The sequence below is a fragment of the Fusarium vanettenii genome (genome assembly GCF_000151355.1).
Source record: "Fusarium vanettenii 77-13-4 chromosome 4 genomic scaffold NECHAsca_19_chr4_3_0, whole genome shotgun sequence".
NCBI lineage: Eukaryota > Fungi > Ascomycota > Sordariomycetes > Hypocreales > Nectriaceae > Fusarium > Fusarium vanettenii.
This window is the reverse complement of record NW_003315866.1, coordinates 75,209-94,703: the sequence shown is the minus strand read 5'-3', so window position 1 is coordinate 94,703 and position 19,495 is coordinate 75,209. Positions and strand designations below refer to the sequence as shown.

Sequence of the window (19,495 nt, the reverse complement as noted above, 5' to 3'; positions counted from 1 at the left end):
CTGGTCATGCTGACTTTTGTTCACCGCATTGACAAGACACTAGGTCCATTGTTTGGCGTCTTGTCTCGCGGTTACAAGCGAGTTTTGAGTTGCTGCAAAATGTGACAGTGGTAAAACGTCTCGCCTCAGGCTTTCTCTAGCCTCTCTAACCATTGCCTCGCCAAGTCCGAAACCTCCCACTCGTCCTCGTCCCCTTTGGCTTCTTCCACAAGAGCCTTGATTGTCGGCTTGAGCTCCTCCCACATGCTTACGGGCACACACTCATCCACAAAGTCGAGAAGACTCGCAATCCACCCTCCGTCTCCTCTCTCTTTTTCGATGAGCTGCCTGATCGGCCCCACTGTCACCTCCGGGAACCTGGCCAGCTGGGCCCGACAGCCACGGAACGGGGGCCAGTTTGGGTCGGCGAGCCAGTCGAGCAGGCCCGGGACGTGCGGGCGCATCTCCTCTGCTGTTTTTACACGTTCTTTGAGAGTGCGCTCGGCGACGTAGTCGCCCTTTGTTTGAGGAGTCCACACCGCCGCCGGATCATCCATGAAGCGGATGAGCGATGCCGCTTCGCTGCGTAGGCCCGTCGCACCTTGATAGTGCGACGCCGTCGTGTCGGAGGCGGTTGTTTCGGATACGGCTTTCAGAGCCGGACGGTAGTGGTGAAGATCCTCAAGAGGCAGGTCCACGACGACTTCGTTGAGGGCCGTCCAGGCAAGGTAAAACTCGTCTTGGTCTTGAATCGGTGATTTGAGAATGTCGGAGACGGCAGCTACTGTTGGAGCTTCCGTTGCGCGTGATCGGATCACTTTGGTCCCGGGTGGTTTGCGCTGGTGAGATTTGAAGATGGCTTGGCTGGTGGATGAGAGGATTGCTGGGACTCTAGCTCCAAATGCCTCCTCATCCAAGCCAGCGAGCAAGCCGAGGTCTGTCGTGTTGCCATTGCCCCCGACGCTTGTTGACGTGTTTTCTTTCATGTCTTGAGTGCTCATCGTGAGTTTGTCTTTTGTCAATGTTTGTGAGTGAGATGCAAGTTTTTGGTGTTTAGTGTCTGTCAGCTTGCTGAAGACATTCACTAGCAAAGCACGCCGTCAGAGTCACACCGACCTCTTCGTAAGCACTCTTCCAAAGCCACAATTATCTAGCTCCACATGCTGCATAACTGGGCAGCGTTGCGTCTTTGCTGGAGCTTGATGTTCTCTTGCATGGTCAATACAGGGATCAGCTCACACCTTCATGGTCATCGTGGTCGAGGTTGAGTCGATGAGGCCATTCACAAGCCCACGTCCATTCTACTTCCCAAATGCACAAAACGAACAGTGAAAATGCCTTGGTTTAGACATTTACATTTGTCTTTCCTGCCTCAGTGTCACACGTTGGCCCAATCCTTCACCACTCGATGTCTTCACTCGTGGTTAGCTTGTGCAACCAAAAGTGGGCATTTGAGACTCAAAATTCCATATTGACTGGTACCTGAACGGATTTCTTTGTCTTCCCAGCATCCAGCATTCTCCGGTAGACTAGATTCTCAAGCATCGAAGCACCCGGAAGGGCCTTTGTGAGCCGCCAAGTGCAAGCCAAGTCGACCTGTTCTTTGTGCTGTTTACGAACAGCATAGAAAATGATGGAACAATACAATGAAACAAAGATAATGCTGTTTACCTATTTTCCTTTGTTCCAGGAACACTTAAGGCATATGAAAACTTGGAACCTTTCCCTGCGAACCACCAATCGACAACTCTCAGAAACCCATACTTACAGACCAGACAGCACGGAGCTACTCTCTGGCCAGAACGATATCAGGGTGACTTTTCTAGATATGGAGGCTATGATATGGCAACACGTTGATAGGGATGGCGTCTACCCTAGATGCGCCAGAGACTGGGAGGTGTACGATTTCTACCTGGCCCTCCCCGACCTCCAAGCCTCCCTCCGCGAACTCTGGGATGACTGGCTCTCTAAGCAGCCCCCAGGTTACGCCTTCAATCCCTGTTTAAACCGCTGCACATGGGTTCTCCTCCTTGTAGAGATCGAGCCTCTCAGGTGGTGTTACAACCGCCCCAACCCGAACAAGGAGACTTGGAACGAGACTGCTCATCTTGTCCGTCTGCTCGTGCGATGGCAGGTCGTGCATAGAATCATGGAGCGGGCTGATAATGGGCCCTTGGATGTAGAGAGCCGTATCATCTTTGTGCGTGATACCCTCGCCATCGTTGCTGTCTGGGCTAAACTTCAACTCTCTGGGCCGGCAACGATTCGTCACGTAAGGGGGGCGGCGACTCCCCCGTCGCTTCGGTAAGTCATCTCTCTGCTCGATCTGCTCGATCTGCTCGATCTCTTGTAGGTACTATGCTTCCAGGTGTCATTCAGCGAGTGCGAAGGGAGTCAACTGCACTGGCGTGGAGGAACCCAGGTTGGTGGTTCAAGCAGATGATAGTTGACAATTGACCAGTCGATAAATAATTAATCATTCTTTACCTCTTCAATAAGCTTCTCCATATGGCTACGTCTAAAATTCCATCATTAATTGCAAAAAGATGGTCACAGGTCCCTCAGATAGCAACATCCCATAGCTCTCAGGGAGCTGGGCTGGTAAGGCCCGAGGATCAATCAAGGAAAGGAACGCTCGATTTCACCCCTTCGCACCGGTACTCGGTCTGCATTTATTACGTATCCAATTCGATCCGAAAAAATCCCAAAATCCTCGTCTCGGCATCAACCGTATGACGGCCTCCCATATGATGCGCTGAGGGCTTGGACAGTTCGGAGTTGAATCTAGGACACATGGAATGCCAGAGATCGTTGGTGACCCGTAACCGTGAGGCCAGATGGGGGCTGGTCTCTTTGTTGCGAGAGGTAGATGCAATTCTGTTTGATATGGTCTTGTTTTTTTGGGTGCAGGTGATGGGCAGGTGTTGGTGTTGAGTTGGCAGTGTCAAGGACCGTCAGGGGCCGTCAGGGGTTGATATGTGACCTCATGCAGGTACCGCACCAAAAACTGGTGGAGTGGATTAAAAGTGGGTCTTGATGGATTGGAATAAGCTTCTCTCACAGATGGAATGAATTTCATGTACGGAGTACAACCTTTAGTATTACTTCAGGCCTAGGGAGAATATTTGATACTCTCTCTAATCTCCTTTAACTAGCGCACTTCATTCGTCTCATTATGTCAGGAAGTTTGACAAGACAAAAGATCCTCCAGCTCATCCCATGTACAAGTGACCGTGAATGAATGCAGTTGCAGACGATATTAACCTCCTATGCCTGCCACCTTGAACAGGCACCTCAATCCGCTCTGCCCCGTTCCAGCAAATCAACACCTAGATATGAATTTCCTTGTCTGAATATTGACTTTTATAGTTAAATGTCGGTCCTTGATGGGATAATTGGGCCAGAAGACAGTAAAAATGTTGAACTCGAATCCAAGCCCGCCGCCGCTGCAATCAGTTAGTCTCTCATCCCTTGATCTAGGAGTCCATCATAACTTACCTCCTTCAGTAGCTGTCCCGGCGCTCCTTTCATCTGCCCGTGAATAGTTGCAGTAGACGGTATCAATCCCTTCGATCCCATCTCCCACTTTGAACAGACGCCTTCAACTCCCTCGCAGCAAACGAACGCCAAGACATGAATCTCCTAGTCTGAATGTCGACCTCGAATCCAGGCTCCCCACAACTGCAATCAATTAGTCTCTTGTACCTTGATCCCAGATTCAACAATCCTGACCTACCTCTTTTGGTAACTGTCCTGACGTTCCTCTCATCTGTCCCCAGCCCAACCCAATCCCCAGGACAGATGAGAAGTCCCTTAGTGACGGGACTAAAACCATCGACGATTCCGGTTCTGGATGATCCTGTCCGCCTGCTGATTCGCCCTTTGAATGTCCTCAACCTCCCGAGCGTCCCTGAATACTCGTGGAACATTCGCCTGGAACCCCCACTGTGGAGCGAATGGGCCAAGCCCATCTCGCCTTCGTACCCAGCGAGGTCCGGGACTGACATCCCTAGAATTCCTCCCACTCAGCGTGTAGTATCCGTCGTCTTCGTACTCTACTTCTTCTTCCACTCTTCGTGGCCGGCGGTGACCAGGGCTGACCCATCTAGGACCTTGGCGATGGTCATTGCGTCGCGGCAGGCCTTGTCTTTGCCGTCTGCGGCGGTGAGAAGAGTCCGAGTCACTCCCAGAAAAGTCGTTCCACCCACCATCATGGAGGCGACAACCGCCTTCTGGGCGCCTGGCGGGATTCTGACACCCTCTATGGCTACAGACGTGGTTCTGGCAAAAGTTGAATCCGTCCAACCGTCGAAGCTCGCAGCTGTGTAGCCTGCAGACGTGATCAGAGCAGAACCGGCTGTTCATGCGGGCCTCTCCAGAGCAGCCCATCCACGAGCACGTGTGCATAGCGCAGTGTCGTGAGTTTGGGTCATCCGTGTTGGTGATGCATTGCTGGCACTCCTCGGTTGTGCAAGTATCTGAAAAGTAATGGTCAGTCTAAATCTTGTCTAGCTATTGTCTAAGATGGATGGAACTCACGAGGGGTACACCACCGGTTCTCTGGGATCAATCGGTTGTCACGCCATCTGTTGCATCCCACCACACCGCACTTGTGCTGCGGGCAGTAATCGCTGTTGCCATCGACTATGCCATCACAGGGGGGGTTGATGGGGGCCCGGCACAGGTGGTGGTAGGCACACAACGTCTCTGGATGTCCATTGCCATCCAGGTGTGTGAAGCGCCTGCAGCCTGCAAAGCCACAGGGCTGGTGTTGAGAGCACATTTTCTCGTTCTGGCCCTGTGGATAGACTTCCAGAAGACACCCAGGCTCGTTGCAAGTGTGTTGCTTGCAGAGCAGGCCGTCGGGAACTCGGATCTCTTCGCAGCCTGGCTTGCTGCATTGGTTCTCCTTGGCATGTGCTGCGCAGAACAGGGTGACAGAGTCGCGACGCCTCTTGTAGCAGCCTCCCTCTGTGCAGGCATCTATGTCTTGTCAGTCTTCATATTCAGGCAGGATGAAGAGGGGCACGAACGGTCCGGACAAAACCATCTGTCTGCTCCAATCTCGGAGTATTTCAGGTCGTAGGGTTCAAGCCTGACGTGACAATCAGGGTCGGCACATTCGGCGTCTAAGTTGATCAGCCTCTGGTTCATTGGTCTGGGTGGCATCAACGTACGCTTCTCACAGAACTTTTCACCCTTTCTTGTTTGGTCACCACAGTTGTTTGGTCCAGCTTGACAGGCGTCTATCATCCGTTAGATACGACTCGTACTCAACTTGGACGTGGAATGCTCACGACGATGGCAGAAATGGTAATACCCTCTCGTGGAGGAAGACCTAGCAGGCTCATTGGAACATCCATCAGCCGCGCATTCCTGCCTGACACCTTGTCTTTGAGCTCCGGCCGGCATTCGGACAAGTGCTTCGCGCCGCATGGTGTCTCGAGGTGCCGGATGTTTGGATGAGTGTCGCTGATGAGGTTATCTGTAACCTCCATGTTAGCTTGCGTTGCCGTGGACTCGACCCCTCGACGAGGTTGCATGGACTGACCTTGGAGTAAGGATAAAAATCTGATGTTTTGATCTTTGGTTATAGTAGCTTGTAGTTGCTTGTGATGAGCAAGAATGATAGTCGCCATTCCAGGGATGAAAGCCTCGTACTTATACTGGAGATGAGGCTCTTTGTCGATAGCCCCCTTAGGCGCCAACGAGACTAAAACCGATGGCCCTTCCATCCGATTCTGCCTCTTCTCAACTGGACAGTGACTCACTGTCGAAAGCGGGTGCTCCATCAAGGCATCCGTCTTTCGTCCTGTCACCCCATCTCTGTGCTCTCATAGCAAGAGGCCTCCGCGGTGAGGGGGGTGCCGATTTTCGGGCTCGAGCATATGTAAGGCTTTTTGACTCTCCCCTGAAGGCAAACATGTTTCTGTAGCCTCGCGGTTTGGATGAGGCGGTGACGATGTGGCTGCCTTGTCTTTGTGGTCTTGACCGTGGACAAGCATAGGTTTGGGGTAGAGACACCTGGCTGGAAGTACAGCGGCGTACAAGTTTCGGTCGTGCATCAGAGCTCAGCGTCGGGATAAATGGGAGGGGGACAATTTTTGTACAACATTATGGGCTCGACTGCTTGTTGAGAAGGAGTTTCAAGGTGACATGAAGCGATGGATTGAGAAGAGTCTATCAGATGATCAGCTCTCGTTTGTTAAGAATTCGTCGAGGAGTCTACCTCGGGTTCGCTTCCGGTTGGTTCCGTCCCGTAGCCGTGAGAAGAATTAGAACGGGTGTGTTCCCATTCGACTCCCATGCTGAATTAGTCTACATGCAACGTCTCACAAACTAGCCATACGCGTGACGTACCTTGTTGACAGCCCTCGTCAAGATTGTTTAGCCGCCCCTTTCCGTCCTGGTACTTGACCGGCTTCGAACTAGCGAGTCAACGGCATAGCTGAAGACTCTGGGACTCTTGTTGTAGATTTTAGGTCGAAGCAGGTTGATAATAGTAAGCCTGACCGAGGGTGCTGGTCGTCCATGACTGCCAAAAGAGACACGAGGCCAGCCCAAGCAAAGTCGTGATGATAGGCAGCGATGGTGGTGGTGGTCGAGTGTTGTTGAGGCTCAAGCACCTGCTCCGCTGTCAGTATCACAGTCTGCCACAAACTTCTCGTCGCCTCGTTTTCGAACGACCGTGTGTCGGCTGCTCCGCCCCTGTCCTCTCGATTGTCATGTGCTAGTTTTTCTGGCGAGGTCTTCTACGGCGTCTAACGTGGGACTCGTCATAGGATGGTCGAAAGCAAAGACGCCCGGTCGTAGTGGGAACTCGAGCTGCATGAGTCATAGCATAGAGCAGGCAGACTGTTCGTTGGGCAGCGTCTGTGCAGCCAGAGACGGGATGAGCTCCCTCTGCCCCGGTTGATTCGGTTGGTCAGCTTTACCGCCAAACGCTGAATCTTGTGTTTCAACAGCCGCGGGGAGTTCCCAACTCACATTTTGGTCCTGGATGCCTCTTGGTGAGTCCATGCGGCTCTGCTGAGACACGTTGGGGTTTGGTAGGAGGAAGTCTGGTGCATGCATACGTCAACTGCAAGGAATGGAACATGCATGTCTCTCCTCCACCATGCCATGTTTTGATGACATCAAAGAGCAGCGTGTTTCGGTCCATAAAGAATCATCATCAAAAAGTCCAAGAGACGTCTGTTCCAAAGAAGGATAGTCACGTGTGGGGTTCGAATAGGTGAGGGCTTCGCAGCCACCAAAAAGTAGGAGCCTGAATTTTGAGAACAATTTTCTCTATTCCGCTACAGAAGTTCCAGACGATTCCCCATCCATCGATGCCCACTGGCCTTTCCCAAGCGTTCCTCGCCAGCGCATGCAGGCAACCGTCGGCAGTTGTTTTTGTGACCGCTTGCCGAGGGGTTTGCCCTATCAAACCTCGGATGCCCCTTTTTGCCCGACTGTTTGTCCCGTTGTCATTGTGATACTGGCCGTGGAACCGAACTGCTCGTGCCTGGCTGGCGAAATTCCCAGCTCCTGATCCGCACCCGGTTGTAAGATCAGTCATGGCAATGCTTCCTCGCTCGCTCCTTTCTGTGACACAGTGCGGGTTTGCAGGAATGGAGGAAGGATTCTCAAGAGTTTGGTAAGGATCGTTTCTCATTGAGGTTATCTGGGAGAGGAGAGAAATCAAACTAACAGCATCCCATTAGAAATAGGCCAAAACCAAGAGAATGCCAGATTCGCGCCGTGCGGACAAGTCGAACAGAATGGACCATCGGGGCCCGAGATAAAAAGAACGATGAACGACGAACGATGACCGAGGACGAGGCCAGGCCAGGCCCAGGTCCCAAGACCAGCAACACAATCTGGCCCGGGCGAACCACCAGGCGAACCTGAGTCCCCTCAGGGCCTCAGTGGGCTGCCCTAACAAAACGACAGAGGTACAGATTCAAGTCATCTAGCGGAGTCTGTGACAGCAGGATTGCCTGAGCTCCCTCTCTAGGTGCCATCTGACCACTCGCTCTCCGCCGTATCTCTGCTTCAACTACCCGTTAGTCCTACGCAAACTCAATGGGGGAGAGACTGCTGACTCTTACCTCTATGGTCCTAGAGACACTGAGATGGCGCACCAAGACTTGTCGGGCAGCAATTCTTCACGAGTATTTCACGATCGGGATGGCCTCGCATTTAAATAGCACCTTTTCCTAAGTACAATGTGTTCCCCCCGCCTCGCAAGGTTTCCCCAATGCAGGAGGAAAGGGGGCTCGAGGACTTGTGGAAGCTGACGGCTCGGCTAGGACAAGCCACACAATCTTGATCATAGGCGAGGTGTGCTACTCATTATACCTGCTGACTTCGGGGATAGATACACTTTTGATTTTCTTGCTGATTCATTGCCTTACCGTGAGGACACTACGGACCGATTTGAATCCCAGATGACGTGGCCATCGGACTCCGAGTACGAAACCCTTTTCACCGGGCTCTTGATCGAGTAGGAATAGGCGTCGTGAGACGGGTTTGTGGATGATCAGTCGGTAAGAACTTCCCTCTTATGAAGAAGTCCGGCAGTTGGATGATCAGACAAACCCAAAGACATCCTCGGGATGAGATTGCGAGACCACGAACTCCCACTCTTACAGTTGAACAACGTGGTTCTTTTCCCTTGAGTGGAAAGAGCGTTGGATAGGTAGCAACGAACCCAGCTGACTTAGAATTCTCATGCTAGTGTACACGGACGGACGAAGAGTGCGACCCAACAAGCCCCAGAGCAGTGAATCATCTACTCAGAGAATCTATCATCTGCCGATGCTCTCACAGCAAGTACCATTCCCAGCCGAATACGTGAACGGTCTACACAGGGAGAGGGGATGAGCCACAAACATGGCAATCTCCGGAGACATGGACAATTCAGGGGCCGAGGCAGATGAAAGTGGAAGTAGCTCCGTTTCTATACGTTTCAAGCCATTGATAGTGTCGTACAGTCTTTTCCCAACCCCCAGTACAACAGACGGTTGAGTGGGAAATCATCCGCAAAATGGTTCTCTTAACCCCCTTGTCTGCCGAACCGCCCCTGACTCGGAACGCCACCAACCTCGCTCCAAGGTTTCTTCCAAGACTATCACGTCAAGTTACGAAAGCAACGAAGACGATCAAGGCCTTGTTATTGAGACCTTTGTCAGCTACCCCACAGGTATGTCAAGTGCTACTCTCCTAATGCTCCTCCAAACCTGCCCTCGCCGCTACCAAAAAAAACATGATCCGTTCGACTCCAACTGCCGAGACAGCATGCAGCTAATCCGACACTCCTCTAGAAACTGAATCAAGTTGTCTCAGATGACTACACTCCACGTCCTCCCCGAAGACCAACCCCTCGCCTGCGTTCTGGGCCAGCAGATCCTCAAGATAGGGGCACCCGAGCCGAGGATAGAGAAATGGCAAAGGCCCAAGATGAAGGATGGCAAGATGACAAAGGGGGGGTGGAAGAGATGGAGAAAAAATCCATATCATGTGCTCACGGCATATGAGATGAGGAAGGATGCACTCTTCATTAACCTCAGTGTGTACCAAACGGCTGGCAAACCCTGAGTTCAAGGTTAGTAGTGGCTTATCTTTGCTCAAGGCTCGCTGTTTCCCGCCAACACCTGAATCCAATGATTCAAGACCAACCCCTTTTTACTACCTGGCCTTGACCATGTTGCCTAGTTCAAACCCTAACCTTGGCCTGGAACAGAGTCCCCTCGATCCCGAAGCACCCACCGACCCCCGATCCTCTTCCGCCAGTGCCTCCTCCGAATTCCCTATTTGCCAAATCTTTTCCAACACGATACGATCCTCTGGGCGTCTTATATCTCTCTATAGAGGATCCAGGCCAAGAATTGGGTTCTTTGGTATTGAGCATATATCCGACAGGAGGTTAAATGGTGCTTGGAAAAGGGGTACTACTAAGCATTCTAGAAGAGTCTTCCAATTCAATCTCTTCCATTTCCCGCCCCTTACCCTGAGATGCCTTCGTCTATCAAGAGAAAAACCTTGTCCAGCAGAATTTCATGGGTTCCAAGACCCCCACGTAACCCTCCACCTCTCTTCAAGTCTCTATCGGCCGACCACATCTCCATTGTTCAAGTCACGGACTAACAATTGCTCCACTGCAGAAATGACTCTATATTCGAACGTGTCCCCGGCCTCCGTCCCAGCACCGACTTCGAACGTACCAACTCTTGGTCCCCCTTAGCGGAAGTAGATATCACTTGTTGCTTTAGACACCACAAGCTCAAAGTCATCTTCAGAAACCTTTCCCAGACGTTTCCTCGAGACGTTTCATTGATAAGAATATTCGTTTCTTACCCGAGTATGTTCTCCATCGGTCTTTGTCTAATATTTGTACAGTGAGTACCTCCTTCTTCCAGAAAAATCAAACTAGGTTCAGTGTTAGGATGTCGAGCTGGAAGCTAACAGAAGTTCTTCCCTAGACGCACCTCTGCCCCTGATACACACGATCGTTCTCCGATTCCCAAAAAGTTCTCCACGTACAAGGGTCCCGAAGTCTAGCGAGTTGATGTGGTGGTGATGGGCGATACCACGTAGCACCTGCGTTCCAGAATCGAGACGATGCCGAGGTTTATGGCAAGATGGAAGAGAACCGGTTCGGGCAAACGCCTACAGTTTACTGGGGGAACAAGAGATATCAAGGGACTGGGATTATACAAAGAGTCAGTCGAAGCATAGGCTAGTCACGGAGCAAGTCACAACGAAGGGACCAAGGAGAACGTGAATAATCGTCATGTTCCTCATGCGACGTTAGACCATAGTTATAGGTACATCAAGACACCCAACGTGCTTGCTTGCTTGTTTGTGCTATGCCTGTAGCCATCCGAGGCTACTCATGAAACGCCAAAAAGAATAATGCAGTCTGCCACCCTTCATCATGCAGTATTTACTTCAGGGTTGCCTTGAGAGGCAGGTTGCGGGAGCTGCTCCCGACATATACGGTCTTCTCGTAGTCTGTAATGACCCAGTTCTGAGAGACGACGTCCCAGTTGCTCAGGTCGCGGCGAGTGATGTCAGTTGTGAATCTGACACTCTGGCCAGGCGCAATGTTCTCAATTCGGTCGAACCCGCGAAGGACGCGGACGGGCTCGTTCTCGCCACCGAGACTAACGTAGAGCTGCGGGATCTCGTCCGAGGTGGCGTTGCCAGTGTTGGTGATGATAGCACTAACAGTGTACAACACATCCCAAAGATGAGGGTTTCCACCTGGAGCACCAGAGGATGGAGGTCGCGGCTGAGCTGACCCGTCGAGAGCTCCGGGGGGCAGGAACTCTTCGGCCGTCTTTCCGTAGTCGGGATCGCCAGAAGCCTCTCTTCCGGAAGAAGAAGTATTCAACCAGGGATAGATGAACTGGTAGATGTAGCGAATTCCATCGGGGAACGTGTAATCGGCAAGGTCGGTACTGTAGTTGCCAAGGACCGGAGCGGCAATCGTCTCGCCAATAGGAGGATCGAAGGGAATCTTGTTGTGAGCTTGAATGTTGAGTTCAGAGTACTCAAACGTGGTCCAGGACAGACCATGGCCAAACTCGTAGATGGGACTGGACTCATCATTAGACTTGCTGCCGTCGGTGCTAGGAGAAACCTGGTCAAAATGACGATAGTCGATAAAGACTCCCTCCGTGAAATCATCTTGAGGAGCACCCTGACCATTGTTGGGCTCGTATAGGACATCAGTGCCGTAACTCTTTCGGGTGCGACCCCATGTGAAGGGAGAGCGACCAGGGCTTGTTTTGCCATAAAGGATGTCCACAAGAGCATTGCCGGACTCCTGTCCAGGTACACCAGCCCACACTATGGCGGTAATGTTCGGGTTGTCATACCATTCCGTCAGGATGACAGGGCCAACAGTGTGCAGAACAACAATGGTGTTGGGGCAGATTGAGGAGACGTTCTTAATTAGGTCATCACCCTCGTTCCACAAGGTCAAATTCTTCCGATCGCCTTCGTTGCCGTCAACATCGATATATCCCTCTCCGGAATTGGCATTGGCAAACACAATAGCCGTCACGTTAGGTTGGCTAATGAGACTGCGTGTCTGTTCCCACTGGTTGTTCCGCAAGACACTCTCGTAGCGAGTGCCGTCGAGGACAGCCTGGTTCTGTAGCGCTGAGTCGGGAGTAACGAGGTAAGGGAACTGGGCTGTTCCTGAGCCCCAGGACATGGCCAGAGTGCCGTTGTTACATCCGCGGTCGTTACAGCCGTTGGGGCCAGCAGGGTTCGGGCCGGCGTCCTCGCCAACGACGGCAAGGAACTTGGGCTTCTTCAGAGGCAATGAGCCAGAGTTCTTAAGGAGGACGGTGCCCTTGGCGGCCGAGAGTCGAATGTGTTCGCTGTGGTCGTGACGAACATCAACTCCGAAGTTGATCTGTTCCCAGTTCTCTTGGGCAGCGGCTTGAACGTAGCCAAAAGTGTCTCGAGACCAAGAAGAAAAGTTGATGTCAGGAAGGTCCTCAACAGTCTTGCCAACCTTGAAGAAAGCTGCCATGATTCTCATAGCCATGTCGTCAATACGCCAGTCGGGAACAGTGCCATTGACTACAGCGAGGGTCAGGTTACCACCCCAGAAGCTGTATCCGGTGTTGAACAAAGTGTCACCGGGCATGGTCATGTCAAGGCCTGCAACAGCGGTAGCAGCTCCAGCATGTTGGGCTTGCCAGTCACTCATGACGAAGCCCTGGAATCCTAGCTCGTCCTTGAGAATTCCGTTGAGAAGCTTAGAGTTTTGGCAACCGTAAGAGTTGTTCAGCTGCTGGTAGGAACACATGATAGCACCAACACCAGCCTTGACGGCATCTGCGAACGGCCAGAGATAGAGCTCGTGGAGGGTCTTGTCATCAACGTTCGACGACAGGGACTCGGTGATGTTGTAGCCGCGGCCAATGGATTCGGGGGCTTGGCGATGGTGCTCTAGGTTGTTGTGAGCAGATTTATCAGCGAGGAGAAGTGAAGAGGCATACCTTGTTCGTTGCCGATGTAGTGCTTAGCACAGGCGATAGTACCACCATCTTGAATGCCGCTAACAGTCTCGGCCATGGCAACGCCAGCAACGTAGGGATCAACCGAGAAACCCTCCCAGTTGCGGCCGCCAGTAGGAGTACGACCAAGAGGACCAGTAGCAGGCCCAAGTGCAACGTCGATGCCTTTTTCACGATGCTCGGTGCCCATCAGGAGGCCACGTTGGTACCAAAGGGCACGGCTCCAAGAGGCACCAGCTGTAATACCAGTAGGAAAGGCAGAGTTATAGTCAGACAAGCGGATGCCGAGGGGGCCATCCTGCATGCAGAGACCACGCATTCCAAAACGAGGGAGTGAACCCACGTTGCCGACGCAACGTTCGCCCATCCATCTGCCTCGAGTGTTAGCAATGCTAGTAGACGATATAGGAAGCAGGCCAAAGCAAAGTGTCACGTCAGGAGAGAGGAAAACAAGTGACTCACCCAACACCAGTGGTCAAGTTGACCTTTTCAAGAAGGGTAAGCTGTGAAACAAAATCTTTCGCCTTGAGATAGGCTTCCTCCCAGCCAGGAGCAGCAGGATCCATCCATGGCGAAGGATAGTGAGGAGGTGAATGCGCCAGAGTGTTATTGTTCACACCGAGCTGTAGTGGTTTCTGGTCAGCTTGCGAACCAACCATGGGGACAAGCCCCGAAAATGCCGCGAGAAGGACGGTGAACCGCATCTTGTCGATCTCACAGAAGCGAATTGTCCTTTTATTCCTCGTGCCAATTTTGTAGTTCGTCTAACCACTCGTCGTACATACGCTCAAGGGCGTAGTTAAAGAAGAAAATGCAAAGCAACAAAACACCCAGAATGAAGATCACAACAAGTTCCAAAAGAACGAGGTCGTAATCGGGGGGAGCGGTAGGGGAACGCATCTCGGAAAGCACAGCGGCAAAAGAATGGCAAATAGCTTGAACTTGTGCAGGGGTTGTGAAGCGGAGCGACGATGATGATTTGCGGTGGTGAAAGGCGGAGGTGGAGAAGAAAGAAGGGAATTGTGGGAAGATGCAAGGGTCGTGTGGACTCGAGGGAGGGGTCCTTCAGTGGGAAGTGGGATTGCTCACCCTGGGAGGAGCTGCAGCGTCTGTGGCAGTGGCCAGCAGAAGAGCCCCGAGGAGCCAATCCGACCTCATTCTTGCTGTATTTTTCTGTTTGACGGTTAATTATGTGTTGGTATTTGTAGAGACTCTCGAATATGGATAATACAAACATTTAATCTGCTCTGTATTTATGTTGTTTTGGAAATAGGTCTGTGTTGTGGTCGGCCCATCTGCCGTATGCCCCTGGAACCACTGTAGAGCTCAGTCAATGGGACGATATAAAGACCAGGCCCGAGGAATCAAGCCTGAGGGGATGCAGTCAAGCAGGAGGGAATTGGCCTATATATAAAGAAAGGCTGAGACTACTGGTCAATTTAAAAGTAGACCCAGCAGCTGCTGTGTGGCCTTTTATGTGCCGATATTGCTCTCGTGCCAGGGCATCCGAACAAGCGCATGTCTTGCCCAGGATCTTTACCCTCTCCCTCCCCTCTTCTTCCCAAATGCTCACGCCAACCCATTTTTTTCTCTTCCGCGTATCCCTTCCCCCCCTCGAGAAGGGCTCCAGACTTGGTACGACATATCCTTCAAGGACTCGGAAGCTTTTTTGGACACCAAACTCGATGACAAGCTCCAGAACGCTCTCGCCGATCGTTAGTCGTACCCCACAAATCCTCCAACTGTGAAGGCTAGGGCGCGGTCCAACAGCCCGGCATTGCCAGGCTACGCCCCCCCCTGCGACTCGTGGGGAATAGGGCCGATGATGGACCAGTTCAAGCAGTTGCAATGACGGCAGTCATGGGCTCTTTTGCTGCGAAATGACCAGCTGATGCTGATGCTTCGGCTTTACTCGACCGACAGGCATCAACCCATCTTCTTCAATGGTCTACAGATGTAAGGTTTCTGGCCCATGTTGACGTCAATTTCTTTTTTACGTGATGCATCCCAAGTCTTCTTGGCATTGATCCTTGTCGAGGGCAGAAGAATCGATAGTTGATTCCAAAACTCCCGGGCTGGAGATGGTGATCGACATGCTAGCTTTCCCAACGGCGTAACTCAGTGTTCAGTTTCATCTCACTCGATCCCCTTTCCACGCGTTTGACAGCTGAACTGGCGTACGCGTTTTTATGTGTGCAATTGGAGCTTCTTCTACTCCGTAGCTGACCAAGACACAGGAACAGCTTTCTCTCATACGTTTGACAAGCCTCCAATGGTTACCTTTAACCCCCTGGCTAAAAGATGACGCCAACACCTTCGAACCCTTGTTCCTCACGTCCTCCCCGCATCCCAAAAATCCCCCGCGTCGTCGACCGATCGTCCGTCCATCGGCCCCGCGCTCTTCGGCCCGTTTCGACTCCAACGAGGGCCTCGTGGTGCTGCACGCTCTTCTCTCCACGAGGGGGAACCACCATCCGTCGACCGAGTCTAAGCCCCTCCTCCCTCGTTCACAAGGTTACAGTTTACCCGGATTTCCACTCTTGCCATGCAGAAGCAACGTGGTATAAGCCCATCCTGTGGAATTGGTGTTCCGTGGTACACAGGTCGGGTTGCTACAGGTTCTCACGCTCCGGCTCGTGTTGGTCCCGACCCGAACGTGGACGAAGGGATCCTCAGGTCAGGTAAAATAAGGTTAAAACGAGTACACATGTCTAGAGGTCGTAGAGCTTGATACCTGTCTAGGCAGGTGAATAGTCTTGTCTATTTGTAAGATGTTGTTCCGCAGGTGATCCATCACAATAGCCGACTAAAGCCTGGATCGACCCATTCTACTTGCATATCCCTCTCTCTAATGCCAACAACACTCTAGGCTGCTGTAAAACTTGATCCTTGGCTTCCCCATTGCCCCATAATCCATCAGTAGATTCCGGGGATGATCCGGTAGCGGACAATCTTGCGGTACTTTTCCCAGTCCTCGCCGTACTTGCGGTGACACTTGTCGTCGTCACGGCGCTCGCGGTGGATGAGGAGGATGGCAAAGTACAGGATGTAAAAGTAGGTGATGAGCATGCCCCATCCCTTGGCCTCACCCTGGACAACCTCTCGGCCATCCCGCATCACCAACGCTCCCTCGGCCTGGGCACCGGCGTTCAGGATCTGGTAGCCGGCAAGACCAGTGGGTAGGCAGTAGGGCCAAGACTGGATCCAGTCGCCCAGGTAGTTGATGTGTCGAGCAATTCCCCACCAGCCAGAGATGAGAAGCTTGCTACCCTTCTTGGTCTGGATGTACTTGAGCTGGGACACCTTGGGGTCGTTGGGGTTGGTTCGGAAGTTGTTCTTCTCGCTGTTGGCAGAGCGGAAGATGTAGAAGCCAAGACCAATGAGGGACAGCATCACAGCAAGACCAACAGGGCCGAGTGAGACAGGGTGCACAGCCAGGTACCGGGTCTGCAGGGAGTAGACAAAGGGCACCCAGACAATGTCACCAAAGGCAAGCATCATTCCGAAACCGTCAGTCGTGATGTCCATGGTGGTCAGAATGGCTGGCTCGTTCCACCAAGAGTCAAAGACGTAGACGGCCTGGACAAGTGTGATGCAGATGGAGCTGTCGGTAACGTAGCCGTAGTTGCGGTACTGCTGCGCACACCAGGAGCAATTGAAGATGATCCAACCCATCATGCCAGGTCGGAGCTCCAGCCACTCCTTGAGGTCAACCTCGCCAATCAGGGGGATGACAACCCGGGGGTTCAGCTCGCGGCCAATGAACCAGTCGTACAGCATGTTGCCCGTGTGCCCTCCCGCGGCGAGCTCGCGGTTCTCCTTGTTTCCCGGCTTGACGCTGAAGCTCCGGACGTAGACAAAGGTGGCCACGGCGTACGAGAAGATGGTGTTGGCGGTCAAGATCTGGATGAAGTTGTCCGAGATGAAGGTCCAGACGGGGAACTCGGCGCCCTGGGCTGCGGTTCCGGCGGCGAGAATAGCCAGGGTGAACGAACTGCTGTACAGAGCTGAGACAGTCAGCACTTTATTCCTGCAAGAGTTGGGGACGGTGTAACACACTGTTGAGTCTATACTTGAGACGACCCCCAGAGCGCAGCTCAGTGCCCTCCACCTCATGAGCGGGAAGCACGCGGTAAAGGATCAGAGACAGCAGGATGTAGCCAGCCGTAGCAGCAGAAGCCTCCCAGCTAACAAGTCCAGCGAAGCCATCTTGTGGCCATCCAACCTCCTGTTTGAGCTGGTCGAGCGAAAGGGTCTTGGGGCTCAGCAGAGACGGCGCGGGGCAACCCGAGATGTCGTTGCAGACAAAGTTGAAGACGTATACGAGGACGGGAAGGAGGAAGGAGATGGCGAATGCACCGGGACTAACACGTTAATTAGTAAGTAGTCTTCAATCGTGTTAGTCGAGGGTCAACTCACGGTCCAAAGAACTCGTAGCCATGCTGCTCCTCAGAGACAGCCTTGCTAGACTTGAGAGCCATCTTGCGGTGGACGAAGCTCGTTGTGTCGCGGGTGCAATTGAGCAAGGGTATGCAAGATCTAGGAGGGATCTCGAGATGTTATAAAGCCCCTGAGAAGCCACTTCCTCACAATCAACTAGCAACGCTCAGGTTTCAACACAAAGCCCACCATTGGCAAAAAAATCTTTTCCCTGAATGCACGTACGTACACGTTTACCGTCGCGGAGTGATCGAGTTCCGCGTCGGCTCATTTAAAGACGGCCTGCGCAACAACAAGGGCCCCGCTACCCGTCGTATTCGGCTCTGAGAGCAATTGACAAATAGAGAGCTTCGATAAACTTTCAGGGGGGAGCACGGAGATCGGGAGCCAAGGACGCCGACTTGGACAAGCTTCACCCGGACAAACACTTACGCCGGTGTCCTCGTCATACTCGCTCGCCTCTCCTCCCACCCTGTCCTTGGTGTAGCTTACAGCCAATCACCAGCCACCATCGCCACGGGACCAAGCCCCCCTAAACTCTCAAGGGCAGGCTGCCGGGGGGTGTTAATTTGGAGAAGACAGTTTGAGGTTTTGAGTGTCGATGGGGAACGCACGCGTAATCAAGGGATACCATACACTTTCACTTGTCAACTTGAACCTGTTCATCTTCAGAGTCGATTGAAGCCTCATTTTTTGTATGTCGAGATTTGTTCACGCTCTCTCCATCTTTAACGTTCCTTCTTTTTTGGTCTGTGACGTCTAGTTGTCCAGGTGCTGCTGTCGCGATTCCAACTGCTGAATCTGCCTCGAGGCGCGACCACGAATCTCGTCCATCTCGTCCGTTTAAACGATCCCTAGACACGTCGATATGCGCTTCCGATCATTGCCGTTCCTCCTCTCCATAGCCTCAGCCGTCAGCGCAGAGCCGGACGAGCTTCCGTCCACCACAACCCACGCCCCAGCATGTACGGCTACGTCGCATACCGGTAGTGGCGGCTTCTACGACCTGCGGCCGGACATGGCTGTGATGGCCGATGACAACACAAAGAAGTCGGCCGTGACCAAGGATTACTTCTCAAAGGGGTATGACTACGGCAGGAACTTTACACTCAACATCTGCGGCGCCGTTGTCGACCCCGTGCACGATGTCGTGGGTGTAGATTCTGGTCTTTGGCAGAACGTAAGCGCATACTACATGTCGCGCGGAGAGATTATTTCTATAGGGTTGGTTGACATGAGTATGTCCGTGAGAATGCGCCAGCTAATAGAAGCAGCTCCCAATCGATGGATTTGCAGAGTCGAGGTCGCAAGCTAGTTCTACAATACACCGGTGGCTCTCCTTGCGGTGAAGATGCCGAACCGACAAACGTATTCGGACGACGGAGCGATTTCAGCTATAACGATGAGGATGCGACTTATACCCCCGTACCCGAGGCCTCTCAGGAGCCCAAGCCGGTAGACACTCGAAGGCGCAAGTCAACCACCATCTCGTTCCACTGCGACAGAGATCCCGGCAGCACCTCTGCCAGCGTCTCTTTTGTGGGAACCGACCCTGAAGAGTGCGCCTACTTCTTCGAGGTGCGGTCCTCGCACGCCTGCGCCCACGCCGAGCCGCACAAGCCTGGTAGTGTAGGCCCCGGCAGCATCTTTGGGCTGATTGTGCTCATCGCCGTGCTCGTCTACTTCCTGGGCGGCATCTTTTACAACCGAACCGTGGCCCACGCCCGCGGGTGGCGCCAACTTCCCAACTACAGCCTCTGGGCCGGCATCTGGAGCTTCATCTGCGTGCGTCGTCCCCTTTCCTCGAAGCGGGAGAGATATCTTCCCTGAGTCACTGGACATGATAAAAAAAAGGAGATTGTGGGACTGACGGGGGAATGTTTTTGTTTCTATAGGATCTGTTTCTCCGCCTCCTTACGGCCTGCATCCGTCGCATCGCTCCTCGGCGTGGCTACAGCAGAGTGAGCTCGAGTCCCAGCCGAAGGGATCGCAACAATGAGGCTGAGAACCGGCTGATTGACCAGCTGGACGAAGAGTGGGAGGATTAAGGGAGT

The 19,495-nt window shown here is 52.8% G+C and overlaps 6 protein-coding genes across 6 annotated transcripts; 2 read left to right on the top strand and 4 right to left on the bottom strand.

Annotated features, from left to right (window-relative positions):
* Positions 1-125: 125 nt before the first annotated feature.
* NECHADRAFT_79524 (uncharacterized protein) lies at positions 126-1,232 on the bottom strand (the record flags this gene model as incomplete). The annotated part of the gene is made up of 2 exons (XM_003045399.1): positions 126-1,050; positions 1,219-1,232. The coding sequence occupies 2 exons, from the start codon at positions 1,230-1,232 to the stop codon at positions 126-128; spliced, it is 939 nt and encodes a 312-aa protein (XP_003045445.1).
* Positions 1,233-1,807: 575 nt separating this feature from the next.
* NECHADRAFT_79523 (uncharacterized protein) lies at positions 1,808-2,429 on the top strand (the record flags this gene model as incomplete). The annotated part of the gene is made up of 2 exons (XM_003045536.1): positions 1,808-2,283; positions 2,333-2,429. The coding sequence occupies 2 exons, from the start codon at positions 1,808-1,810 to the stop codon at positions 2,427-2,429; spliced, it is 573 nt and encodes a 190-aa protein (XP_003045582.1).
* A 1,375-nt stretch (positions 2,430-3,804) lies between these two features.
* NECHADRAFT_79522 (uncharacterized protein) lies at positions 3,805-5,904 on the bottom strand (the record flags this gene model as incomplete). The annotated part of the gene is made up of 6 exons (XM_003045398.1): positions 3,805-4,457; positions 4,519-4,962; positions 5,157-5,225; positions 5,300-5,464; positions 5,531-5,734; positions 5,799-5,904. 6 exons carry the CDS (start codon positions 5,902-5,904, stop codon positions 3,805-3,807), a joined length of 1,641 nt encoding a protein of 546 aa, XP_003045444.1.
* A 5,005-nt stretch (positions 5,905-10,909) lies between these two features.
* NECHADRAFT_39290 (uncharacterized protein) lies at positions 10,910-13,660 on the bottom strand (the record flags this gene model as incomplete). Its single annotated transcript, XM_003045397.1, has 3 exons — positions 10,910-12,933; positions 12,984-13,372; positions 13,464-13,660. The coding sequence occupies 3 exons, from the start codon at positions 13,658-13,660 to the stop codon at positions 10,910-10,912; spliced, it is 2,610 nt and encodes an 869-aa protein (XP_003045443.1).
* A 2,079-nt stretch (positions 13,661-15,739) lies between these two features.
* NECHADRAFT_100268 (uncharacterized protein) lies at positions 15,740-17,652 on the bottom strand. Its single transcript, XM_003045396.1, has 3 exons — positions 17,421-17,652; positions 17,061-17,365; positions 15,740-17,008 (listed from the first exon to the last, which is right to left on the bottom strand). The coding sequence occupies exons 1-3, from the start codon at positions 17,480-17,482 to the stop codon at positions 15,918-15,920; spliced, it is 1,458 nt and encodes a 485-aa protein (XP_003045442.1). The 5' UTR covers positions 17,483-17,652; the 3' UTR covers positions 15,740-15,917.
* A 657-nt stretch (positions 17,653-18,309) lies between these two features.
* Positions 18,310-19,271, top strand: NECHADRAFT_39582 (uncharacterized protein; the record flags this gene model as incomplete). Its single annotated transcript, XM_003045535.1, has 2 exons — positions 18,310-18,665; positions 18,716-19,271. 2 exons carry the CDS (start codon positions 18,310-18,312, stop codon positions 19,269-19,271), a joined length of 912 nt encoding a protein of 303 aa, XP_003045581.1.
* Between the last annotated feature and the right edge of the window lie 224 nt (positions 19,272-19,495).